Raw genomic sequence first — 12,911 nt, forward strand, 5'->3', positions numbered from 1 at the left:
TGCTCTCACCATGGTATACTAGATCACCATAGGCCCCAATGCAGCAGAACCAATCAACCTCCCAAACTGAACCAAAATAAAAACTTCCTGATTACAAGTTGACTACCTCATGTATGATATTACAGTGATGAAGTTTAATAATCCACTATCCTTAAAAAATGAATGAGGCAGCTGGGCATGATGGTACTCGTCTTTAATCCCAGCACTCTGGAGGCAGAGGCAGGTGGATCACTATGAGTGATCGAGGCCAGCCTGGTCTACAAAGTGAGTCTAGGATAGCCAAGGCTACACAGAGAAACCCTGTCTCAAAAAAAAATAAAATAAAATAAAATAAAAAGGACGAGGCTGGAGGATAGCTGACCAGTTAATAAGCACTTGCTGTTCTTGCAGAGGACTTGGGTTCAGTTCTCAGCATGCACATCCTAAGGCTCATAGCTGCCTGTAACTCCACTTCCAGGACATTCAGTGCCCTCTTCTGAGGGCACCTACAGACAATCAGGCACACATACTATAATTTTTTTTTTTTTTTTTTTTGCTTTTTCGAGACAGGGTTTCTCTGTGTAGCCTTGACTGTCCTGGACTCACTTTGTAGACCAGGCTGGCCTTGAACTCACAGCGATCCGCCTGCCTCTGCCTCCCAAGTGCTGGGATTAAAGGCGTGCGTCACCACGCCCGGCTCATACTATAATTTTTTTTAATTAATTCATCTTTTTAGACAACTATTTATATCCACTCAATATATAGTCAAGACAAGAGGAGGGGGGAACCTATAATGTTACTAAAATGTTATCAAATATAGCTTATTTTTCAGGTTGACAAATTTTGGGTAATCTATTGAATTATTCTTTTTACTTTCTGCATACCTTAAATTTGTGTGTGTGTGCGCACGTGTGCGTGTCTGTGAGTGTATTACATGCATGATATGAACGCACAGAGTTCCTTTTTCACTTTCTTCCTTACTGCCTTGTGATGAGCTCCTCTTTAGATTAGGCTGGTTGGCTGGCCAGAAACCTGCTGAAGCCAGCCTATCTCTACACCCTAATGCTGACAGACAGGCACATGCAGCCAAGGCTGGCTTTTTAAGTCATTGCTGGAAATTCAAACTCAAGTCCTCAAACTTACAGAACATGCTCTCTCCTCACTGAGTCATTTCTCCAGGCTGTACCACTTACATGAGCCTATACTAGATTTATAAGCACAATATACTCTTTTGGTTTGGTTTTGTTTTTTGTTTTTCGCAAGAGGGCTTCTCTGAGTAGCCTTGGCTGTCCTGGAACTCACTCTGTAGACCAAGCTGGCCTCAAACTCAGAGACTTTGCCTTCTGAGTGCTGGGATTAAAAATATGGGCCACCACTACCTGGCATTATACTCTTTTTAAAACCAGAAAAACAGCAATTTGACCATCAACATCTTATTTCCCCAGATGAAAAGTCAGTCAGGAAGACTTTTTCCTGGACTAGCAAAGAAAACTCAAGCAGAAGTACAGCCATATCAACAAACACAAAACAGAGGCTCTTCAGATCTGAGTTTTCTTACTTTTACCTAAATCAATATACTCATACAATCATTAACACGTATATGGTACCTATAAAGAAAAGCTCCAAAGTCTCATACCTTCACAACAGGATGGCCACCAGTAGAGGCTTTCACTGCCCCGCGGCTACCTTCAGTTTCATAATGGGCTCGATGATGAGTTTTAGGTTGCACTTCTATTTTCAATTCACATTGTCCAAAGTGAGTTGGTAAAGGCCAGTCTAATGGAGGTAATGAAGATGTGCTATAAACAAAACATACAAACAATTTCATCATAGTGTGCCAAGCAGATTCAAAGATTCAAAGCATCTCTATGCCAGTTCCAATATTTTTCCCCAGTGGTGCCTTTTTTGTCTTTATTTTTTTCAAGATAGGGTTTCTCTGTGTAGCTTTGGCTGTCCTGGAACTCACTCTGTAGAACAGCTTGTCCTTGAAGTCACAGAGATTTGCCTGCCTCTGCCTCCCTGAGTGCTGGAAATACAGATGTGCGCCACCACACCTCGTTTTTTTCCAGTAGTCTTAAAAAAAAAAAAAAAGTATTCCAAAATCAACTTACTTCACTTAGTAAGTTATAGTACTGAACATGGTAGGTATTTAGTAGGCTATGTTGTTGTTGTTGTTGTTGTAGATAGGGTTTCTCTGTGTATCCTTGACAGTCCTGCAACTCACTCTGTAGACCAAGCTGGCCTCGAACTCATCAAGATTCAGAATTGGAGCCGGGCATGTTGGCGCATGCCTTTAATTCCAGCACTCGGGAGGCAGAGGCAGGAGGATCGCTGTGAGTTCAAGGCCAGCCTGGTCTACAGAGCAAGTCCAGGACAGCCAAGGCTACACAGAGAAACCCTGTCTCAAAAGACCAAAAAAAAAAAAAAAAAAAAAAAAAAGATCCAGAACTGATAGAGAGATCTACCTGCCTCTGGCTTCTGAGCACTGGGATTAAAGGCATGCACCACCATTATGTGGCTATTCTTTTTTTTACTGAATAAATACTACTTTAACCCGAATACTTAAATATATTGTATCTGCTTTTAGGACTCCTTTTTTTATTTTGAAAAAGACCTTTTTTTTTTTTTTTTTTTTTTTTTTTGAGACAGGGTTTCTCTGTGTAGCTTGGCTGTTCTGGAATTCACTCTGTAGACCAGACTGGCCTTGAACTCACAGAGATCCGCCTGGTCTGCCTCCCGAGTGCTAGGATTAAAGGTGTGCGCCACCACCACCCGGCTGAGAAAGACCTCTTAATGATTTGTAAAACTGTAAGTAGAGTTCTTGCCTAGCATGCAAGAAAACCTGATTAGTGACACACACCTGTTATCCCAGAATTAAGGAGGTTAAGGTAGGAAGATCAGAACTTCAGTTATATAGTAAACTTGAGGTAAAGTCTGAGCTACGTAAGACCCAGTCTTGAAGAAAGAAAATAAGACTGCTTAAAGGTTTAAAATAAAATAAAACATGTCCCAGCTAATTTGGGAGTCTGTAGGAATAGGATCACACATTTTAGTTCAGCATGGGTCAGACAGCAATATTCTTTCTCAATTAAATAAATATTTAAAAATAAATAGATTGTAGGAGAAAATGCTTGTCATCATCAATAAGACAAAGCAAGAGAACTCAAGTCAGTAAAGTACCTGCCATGCTATGCAAGCATAAGGACCTGAGTTCCATCCCCAGAACCCAGCCGGGCGTGGTGGCGCACACCTTTAATCCCAGCACTTGGGAGGCAGAGGCAGGTGGATCGCTGTGAGTTCGAGGCCAGCCTGGTCTACAAAGTGAGTCTAGGACAGCCAAGGCTAACACAAAGAAACTCTGTCTTGAAAAACAAAAAACAAAACAACAACAACCAAAAAAAAAAAAAAAAAAAAAAAAACAATCCCCAGAACCCACATAAAGGTAGGCAGAACGAATCAACTCCAACTGCAGAAAGTTGTTCTCTAAATACCAAATACAGGGTATGACACAGATGCCCATATTCACACATACCATCCATAAACATGCAAACACACACACACTTTTTGTTTTAAACCAGAAGCTTAGTGAGCTCTAGGCCAACAAGAAACCTTGTCTAAAAAACAGAGTGTATAGCTAGGCATGGTGGTGCACGCCTTTAATCCTAGTACTTGGAAGCAGAGGCAGGTGGATCTCTGAGTTCGAGTTCAGCCTGGTCAAAGGAGAGAATTCCAGGACAGCCAGGGCTACACAGAGAAACCTTGTCTCAAAAAACAAAACAAAGCGAGCAAGCAAGCAAACAAACAAACAAAACTCCAAGATGTATGACTCCTGAGGAACAACACTCATGGCTGTCTTCTGGCCTCCACATAAAAATACACATACACGCACCCACACACATGCTCCTTCAAAATATGCGAAGTTACAATTAATTTATTAGTAATATAACTCATACAATAACTTACCCATACAATAATCTTTTCTAGACAAAGAAACTCCTCTTAAGGATCCTTAAATGTCATTTACCATTATCTCTAATGCATCACCTATATTTTTCTTAATGTATATACTTTAAAATGTAACTTTGCCAATTTGAAAACACTTAAAACTTAAAGGTCAGGCAGTGGTGGCACACGCCTTTAATCCCAGCACTTGGGAGGCAGAGGCAGAGGCAGGCAGATCTCTCTGAGTTTGAGGCTAGCCTGGTCTACAAAGCAAATCCAAGACAGCCAGGGCTGTCTGGAAAAACAAAAAAGACTTAAAGGGAAATAAAAAAGGGCTTCTAAGCTTTATGACCAGCAGAATTTTTTTTTTTAAATGAAAAACAAGGAAGATAAAGACAGGGAGAGGGGAAGAGAAGGAAGGAGAGACAAGAAGGGAGAGGGGAAAGAGAGAAAAGGGAGGAGAGGTAGTCAAACATAGACAGACAATGTAGTTATACGATGCAAACAACCTATAGAGCATGAAAAAGTGATCAGCAGCCATTTCTATCAACTCACCGAAATATAGGGGTGTGGCCCGGCTTTGGTTTGCTCCACGTAAAGGGTGAAGGAACTGAAAGAAATTGGTCACCAGATGAATCCTTCTTTAAAGGATACTGAGATCCAAGGCCATCATCTCCTGAAGTCTCCCGGGATGGTGATAAGCTCCCTTGATCATCTGAACAGACATCTATTTTTCCTGGTAGTATGGCAGCTTGATCTTCAGAAGTCTTCCTTGTTTTCAGAGGGATATCAGTCTCTACACAGTACTGAAATGGAAATGGTGCAGAGCCAAGGCCTGACCCAGTGTGGACAGAAGCAGTAAGCCAGGTATCTTCTGTTACACTTCCTCTAGGGGAGTGACCAGGGGAAGGAACAGGTGAGTGGTGGGGTGAAAGGGAACCCGCGTAACATACTTCAGCACTAGAGTGCCGTCGTTTACCACAGGGAGAAGTGGGTCTTGATGAGGGTCCTGAGGCTGGTCTGGGGCTCAGCCAATTCTCATCAGTGATACTGGATCTAGGAGAGTGGCAAGGAGATTGCCTAGGTGACAAGGAGTGTCCAGGTCCATACTGCTGATGCCAGGAGTCTTCTCCAGGGCAGCCTCCTGGAGAGCCACCTGGAGAAGTCAGAGGTGAGCCAAGAGTAAAGCGAGCAGCAGCTTCATTCAGCTCTGAGTCCACATCATCATAAATGTGTGAGAGAGATTCACAAGAAGATGCATCTGAGAACCAGCTCCTAGAAGAAATGCTGCTGGCAGGGCTAGGACTAAGGGAAGATTCCCGGTAGGATGGCTCAAGCGGAAGATAGAGGTGATCTCTAGAAGGCCTTTCCAAATATTCCCTTTCTGGGTCATTTATATGTAGGTCATCTTGATGTGCATCTGTTCCTTGGTGACAGTTAGGAGAAATGGATGTAATTTGAATACTTGGGCACTCAAAGGGTTTGGGACCACCTAATGGGCTATATTTAGACTCAGAAATATCACCAGTTCCTTCATAATTTTTGTGACTTTGGAGCTGAAATGATGGTGACAAAACAGGAGAGTGAGGCTGCAGCAGTCCATGATGTGGTAAGCCAAGTGATGAGTTTAAAGTAGATGGAGGTGGGTCTACATTAAAGATGTAAATGGATGCACAGTCATCTGGCTCAAGATCTATGAAAAGGAAGAAAAAAAAAACGACAACCAAAAAAGTCAATATGAGAAGAAATTAGAAAACACAAGTGTATAAATTACTAGATAAAAAAGTAGTAACAATCCTGAGAGAAAAAAAATCTGGATACCAAAATGTGTGTCATTAGTTCCACTAATTGGATGGGCACAGTGATTCTTATTTGTTAATTGTAACAAACAGGCAGAAGGACTACTCAAGAGTTCAGTGCCTATTTTAGCTAAGTTAGTGAATTTCAGGCCAACTTGAACTCCCCCACTTTGGCTTTTCGAGACAGGGTTTCTCTGTGTAGCTTTGGCTGTACTGGAACTCACTCTGTAAACCAGACTGGCCTCAAACTCAAGAGATCCACCTGCCTCTGCCTCTTGAGTGCTGGGATTACAGGCATATGCCACCACTGCCCAGCCAGCTTGAGCTAGTTGATTGGACCATATCCTGACAAGAACAAAGGCTGGCTTTTTTTAAAAAATGTATTTATTTATTTACTTTTGAAGATATACATGGCCCGGTGGTGGTGGCACACCTCTGTAATCCCAGTACTCAGGGAGGCAGAGGCAGGCGGATCTCTGAGTTCCAGGCCAACCTGGTCTATAAAGCAAGTCCTGGACAGTCAAGGCTACACAGAGAAACTGCCTCAAACCACCCACCCAAAAAAGAATGCATGAAAATTACATATGGAAATATGTGATACTCCTTTTCTTTACTTCCCTATTTCCAAAAGTTATAATCTGAGAATAGTGAATGTTTTTATAAAAGGTACAGTGTGGCCAGGTGTGGTAGCACATGCCTTTAATCCAGCACTCGGAGGCAGTGATCTCTGTGAGTTTGAGGCTAGCCTGGTTAACAAAGTGAGTCCAGGACAGCCACAGCTGTTATACAGAGAAACCCAGTCTTGGCAGGGGGGAGAGTATAATGTGTATCTATGTGCTCTTTCTCACATACAAATAAAAACTAAAGCCACATAACTATATGATAATTGGACCCTCAAGGCTTAGTGGGTAAAGGTGCTTGCTACCAAGCTCAATGACCTGAGTTCAACCTCTGGGATCCACATATATAAAAGAACCAACTCCTGTACAATATCCTATGATTTCCATATGATTTCTGTGGCATCTGCACATACACACACACACACACACACACACACCTGAATTTAATTAAAATTTTTAGAGATTTTTGTTATTTTCATTTTTTGTGTTTGCCTACATTTATATCAATATACTACCTGTGTACAGCGAGTGCCCTTGGAAGGCCGAAGGCAGCATTAGGTCCCCTGGAACTGGAGTTACAGAAGGTTGTATGTCACTCTGTGAATGCCAGAAACAGAACCTAGATCCTCTGTAAGAGCAACAGGTGCTTTCAACACTGACTCATCTCTCCAGCCCTAAAGATTTTTTGTTTTGTTTTGTTTTTTGAGACAGGGTTTCTCTGTGCAGCCCTGGCTGACCTGGGACTGAAGTGTAGATCAGACTAACCTCAAACTCAAGAGATCTGCCTACCTCTGCCTCCCAAGTGATATGGGTTAAAGGCATGTGCCACCATGCCCAGATAAAGTTTTTTTGTTTTTTGTTTTTAAGAATAGAAATTGTGCTGTCTGTATTTGGCAATTGCCATTTAAGACTGAGTGAAAGAGAGTCTTTGAAAAACACCTTGGGGAGCCCAGCATGGTGGCACACACCTTTAATCCCAGCACTTGGAAGGCAGAGCCAGGTGGATCAATGTGAGTTCTAGGACAGCCTGGCCTACAACATGAGTCCAGGACAGCCAAGGCTACTCAGAGAAACCCTGTTTTGAAAAACCAAAAAAAGAAAAGAAAAGAAAAACACCTTGGGAGCCAGGTAGTGTTGGTGCACTCCTGTAATCCCAGTACTTGGGAGGCGGAAGTAGGTGCATCTTTGAGTTCTAGGCCAGCCTGGTCTAAAGAAAGAATTACAGGACAGCCAGGGCTACACAGAAAAACCTTGTCTTGAAGAAAATGAAGGTGAGAAAAAGGAGAAAGAAAAGCACCTTTGGGCTGGGAGGGCATCAAGTTTCTTCATACTTAAATTTAGGAGGCAGAAGGATAGCTAGTTCTAGGTCAGGTGAGGCTGTGAGTCTGTAGGACACACAATGAGTTGTGTTTTGTTGTTTTTTTTTTCTCAAAACAGCAGAACAACAGAAAGTGGTTTTTATTACTTTCTGGCAGTTTGTTGTTATCTATACTACCCTACCAGTAATGCGGACTTTACTTCTTACTCACATTTACTCTGTAGGTCTCAGTTTCCTTGCAATAAAATTTTTCTTTTTTCTTTTAGGAAGTGTATAACACAGACATCTTCTTCCTCTGTAGTCATATCATCAAGAATTCATGTTTGGGGGCTGGAGAGATGGCTCGGTGGTTAAGAGAGCCGCCTGCTCTCTCAACGGTCCTGAGTTCAATTTCCAGCAACCACATGGTGGCTCACAACCATCTATAATGTGATCTGATAACCTCTTCTGCAGATAAAGCACTCATATGCAATAAATAAATAAATTTTTAAAAAAAGAATTCATGTTTGGGGAGCTGGAGAGATGGCTCAGAGGTTAAGAGCACTGACTGCTCTTCCAGAGGTCCTGAGTTCAATTCCCAGCAACGACATGGTGGCTCAAACCATCTATAATGAGATCTGATACCCTCTTCAGCATTGTATACATAATAATAAATAAATATTTTTTAAAAAATAATTCATAGCCAGGCATGGTGGCGCACGCCTTTAGTCCCAGCACTCGGGAGGCAGAGGCAGGTGGATCACTGTGAGTTCGAGGCCAGCCTGGTCTACAAAGTGAGTCCAGGACAGCCAAGGCTACACAGAGAGACCCTGTCTCAAAAAACAAATACAAAACAAACAAACAAACAAAAATTCATGTTTGGGGGTGGGAGAGATGGCTCAGAGGTTAAGAGCACTGTCTGCGCTTCCAAAAGTCCTGAGTTCAATTCCCAGCAACGACAAGGTGGCTCACAACCATTTATAATGAAATCTGGTACCCTCTTTTGGAGTGCAGGCACACATATGGGCAGAACACTGAATAAATAACAATAAATAATCTTTAAAAAAAAGAATTCATATTTGCACACAGCCAATCAGGTTACAAAAGCCACTAGATGGGGCTAGAGAGGTGACTCATCAATAGAGAGCTCTTGCATAGAACCTGGGTTAGATCTGACTCCAAGCACCCATACAGCACCTCATAGTAAGTGTCTGAAACTATAGTCCCAGGGGATCTAATGGCCTCTTCTGTAAGCACAAGGCATGCACATGGTACACAGACATATACTAAGCAAAACTTCCAAACACATAAAGTAAGTCCAAACAAAAGCAACCAGACACCAATAGATCCTTTACCTAAACAGAAAAAAGCTGACTGAGGATTTTAAATTATAGCTGATCATTAATCTTCATAGATTTAGACTTTTTATTTACTCCCTCAATAGGCAAGGTGGCTCATAACTGTATAATCTTAGCACTCCAACTTGGGCAGTGGGATAAAGAGTTCAAGACTAGCCTTAGCTACAAAGAAAAACCGTGTCTCAAATAAAAATAAGATTATTTGATAAAGTTAAATAAAGCCCACCTCTTGCTCTTTTTATATTTATATATTTTTTAAATTTTTATTTATTATGTATACAGTGTTTGAAAGCCAGAAGAGGGCATTAGATCACATTATAGATGGTTGTGAGCCACCATGTGGTTGCTAGGAATTGAACTCAGGACCTTTGGAAGAGCAGACAGGGATCTTAACCTCTGAGCCATCTCTCCAGCCCCAATATTTTTTTTATTTTATATTATATAATTTTATTTTTATTCGTATTATATAGTATTTAATACTAAGCAAGTCCTGCTAGAGACTTAATTATACTATCAATTACTTATATTCTTCATCATTATAGGATCCAGTTTTTTGTTGCTGCTGTTGTCTTGGTTTTTTTTAAGATTTATTTATTATGTATACAGTGTACTGCCTGCATGTACAGAAGAGGGCACCCAGATCTCATTACAGATGGTTGTGAGCGATCATGTAGTTGCTGGGAATTGAACTCAGGACCTCTAGAAGAACAGCCAGTGCTCTTAACCTCTGAGCCATCTCTCCAGCCCAAGATCCAGTTTTTGTAAAAACTCATTTTTACCTAAGAATGTACTTTTAAGAATCTTATTTTTTTTATTGAAAATCATCCATGAGTAATGCAATTGTTATACCAGCTACTTCAGTGGTTGATTAATGCTGAAATTCATACTTTTCTCCAAGGACCCTGTAGATACAAATGATGTCTTGAGGCTGGTAGAAACGATTCATTCACTGGGTAGCAGTGCTTTTTGTGCCAGCAGATGAGAACATGAATTCGAGGGATGTCTGCATGTGTCTGTAACCTCAGCACTGAGGGCAGAGAGGTAGGCAGGTCTCAGGAATTCCCAGCTAGCCAGCCTAGCTGATTCAGTGAGACCCTGTCTCAAGGCCATAAGGTGAACAGCAAAAGAGGGAAACACCTGACATCCTCTACTGGCCTCCTCATGTATGGGAACATGGATGGATACCCAACCACACATACTTTAAAGTAGTACAAAAACATGAACACAAAAGATAATGTACTGTTTCATCTTTTTCCTAAGTGTCCAGAAATTCCAACTCTAAAAATGATAGCAGCCACGCCAAGCATACTTTTTAACAATCGTAAGATTTTCAGCTCATTCACAATGCTCGAAAACCATCTCAAGACTTATTTAATTTTTAAATGTTCTATTAGCCACCAGAGGACCAAAGGAGAGCAGAAAGTAATCTGGAGAACACACAGCATGCTCATGTTTTTACTAATAGTAAACCATGGGTTGGCAAAATACAGTCTGTGAGCCAAATCTGTCCTATCATCTGTTTTGTTTTGCCTTTTTTTTTTTTTTATGTCAGCCTACAAGTTAAGAATGGTTTTTAAAAGAAAACTGCCTTATGAGATATAATAGTGTGATTCAATTTTTGGTGTCTATAAATAAAATTTTATTGGAATTTGGCCACACTCAATTATGTGCTGTCCGTGGTTACTTTCACACAAAGATAGTAACTGAAAAAACACATAAGTGGATGTCACACTGCTGCTTGGGACACAGTAATATGGTTTTGTTGTTCTCAGAACTGAACCTAGGGTGTTACAAATACTGGGCAAACATACTACACCAAGCTGTATACCCAGCCATTTTGTTGTTGTTGTTGTTGTTGTTGTTGTTTATGAGACAGAGAAGTTGGGGAGGGAATGGCTCATCATGAATTCCTGACTGGTCCGCAAACTGCCATGTACACAAAGCTGGCCTACAAATCTCTTATGTATACCAGTCTTGTGTTAAACTTACAGTGATCCTCCTGCCTCTGCCTCAAAGCAAACACTAGAAATCCCAGTTATGGATGGCTGAGGCAGGAGAACTGCTGAAAGCTCAAGACAGCTTGAGCTACAGTAAGTTCAAAGGCAACCTGGACTATGGAGCAAGACTGTCTCAAAAACAGAGATGGAAAAGGGAAAAAAGAGACTTACCCTGTCTTGAAACAAATATAATAGCAATAACAACAGTCAATCAATTAATAAATAAGTAAGCAAGACAGGCACGGTAGCAAATGCTCATAATCCCAGCATAGGGAAGTAGAGGCAAAAGGTTAGGAATCCTAGCTCATCCTTGGCTATATACACCTGGCTCTACAATCCAGCACAGTGGCTCATATCTGAAATTCCAGTGCTCATGAGGCTGAGGTAGGTGAACTGGTACAAATTCTAGACCAGCCTGAGCTACAGAGTAAGTTTCCGACCAATCTGGGGCACAATCTCAAAAAGCAAAACAACAAAAAGAATGACTACCAATTAAGTAATTCTTCCCAGTTACGTGTTCATAAGAATAAAAATGTCTAAACACTTGCACACATATGCTTATAACAGTAGTATTTGAAATAGCCAGAGGATTAAAAAAATCAGATAATTTTCAATAGATTAATGGATAACCAAATTGTGGCATATTTGATGAAATATAGTAAGGAAAAACAAATAAGACTTATGGTGGTGCTACACAACTGCAATCTAACCTACTTAGCAGGTTGAAGCAACATAATAAGAATCTTTCTCATTAAGAAAAGAAATGGGGAGCCAGGGGTGGTGGCACACGCCTTTAATCCCAAATACTGGAGAGGTAGAGGCTGGCGGATCGCTGTGAGTTCCAGGCCAGCCTGGTCTACAAAGTGAGTCCAGGACAGCCAAAGCTACACAGAGAAACTCTGTCTCGAAAAACCAAATATAAAAAAGAAAAAGAAAAAAGAAAAGAAATGGGGGCTGGGCGTGGTGGCGCATGCCTTTAATCCCAGCAGTCAGGAAGCAGAGGCAGGTGGATCACTGTGAGGTCAAGGCCAGCCTGGTCTACAAAGTGAGTCTAGAACAGCTAAAGCTAAACAGAGAGACCCTGTCTCAAAAAACAAAACAAAACAAAACAAACAAACAAAAAAGGAAAAGTAATGCTGCTACAGCTTGAATGAACCTTGAAAATACTCTAAGTGAAAGGCACAGACACAAAGTCACACAACAATTATATAATGCCCTTTATATTATATATCCAGAACAAGCAAATCCAGAATTAGGAAAAAGTGAAGGCAAAACTAAAAAACTAGGTGGGTACAAAGTTTCTTTAAAGGAAGAACTAAGCCTACTCCTAGATTTCCACATCTCCCACTACTTTTTCTTTAGGCAGTAAACAACATTTTCTGACAAGGTGAAAGAAGGAAGAGGAATCCGGGCAACCATACTGAAAACAGGATGATGAAATAAAGCCATTCTAAAACGTGTATATTGAAACCCTAAGTGCTTTCCTGCTCCCTTGGCTCACAGCATAACACACTTACACTCTCTAGGCAATAGACTGGCAGATTTCTCACTTGGGAATCTAATTAACCTAGCGAGAAGAACTACAGAGAATGACCTCAAAGGTAACCTAGTAAAAACCATACAAAGAGGCCTGCAGTTGGCAAACATCACTTGTGATCACAGAGCAATCAATATAATTTTGGTGCCCCATTTTATGTGACAAGCAGATAACAACAATCATCAAACAGCTGAGAAAAGCTTCAAAATGTAAAACAGTCGAAAGCCAGGCATGGTGGCACGTGCTCCTAGTCCCAGCTATTTGGCAGAGGACATCAAATTTAAGATACAGTGAGCTTCAACCCAGCAGCCTAAGCAGCAGAGCAAAACCATGACTCAAAAACAAAAAAGGAAAAACAAACAAACAGTGGCTCATTTAAGAT

At 41.1% G+C, this 12,911-nt stretch overlaps 1 protein-coding gene across 1 annotated transcript in view; it reads right to left on the reverse strand.

Annotated features, from left to right (window-relative positions):
• Positions 1-12,911, reverse strand: part of NFATC3 (nuclear factor of activated T cells 3) — a 71,798-nt gene that overhangs the window by 47,634 nt on the left and 11,253 nt on the right. The window contains 2 exon segments of the mRNA XM_084755673.1: positions 1,616-1,778; positions 4,477-5,614. Coding sequence (XP_084611799.1) covers positions 1,616-1,778; positions 4,477-5,614 — 1,301 coding nt within the window.

This window comes from Acomys minous, assembly GCF_964271855.1.
Source record: "Acomys minous genome assembly, chromosome: 14".
Classification (NCBI taxonomy): Eukaryota; Metazoa; Chordata; class Mammalia; order Rodentia; family Muridae; genus Acomys; species Acomys minous.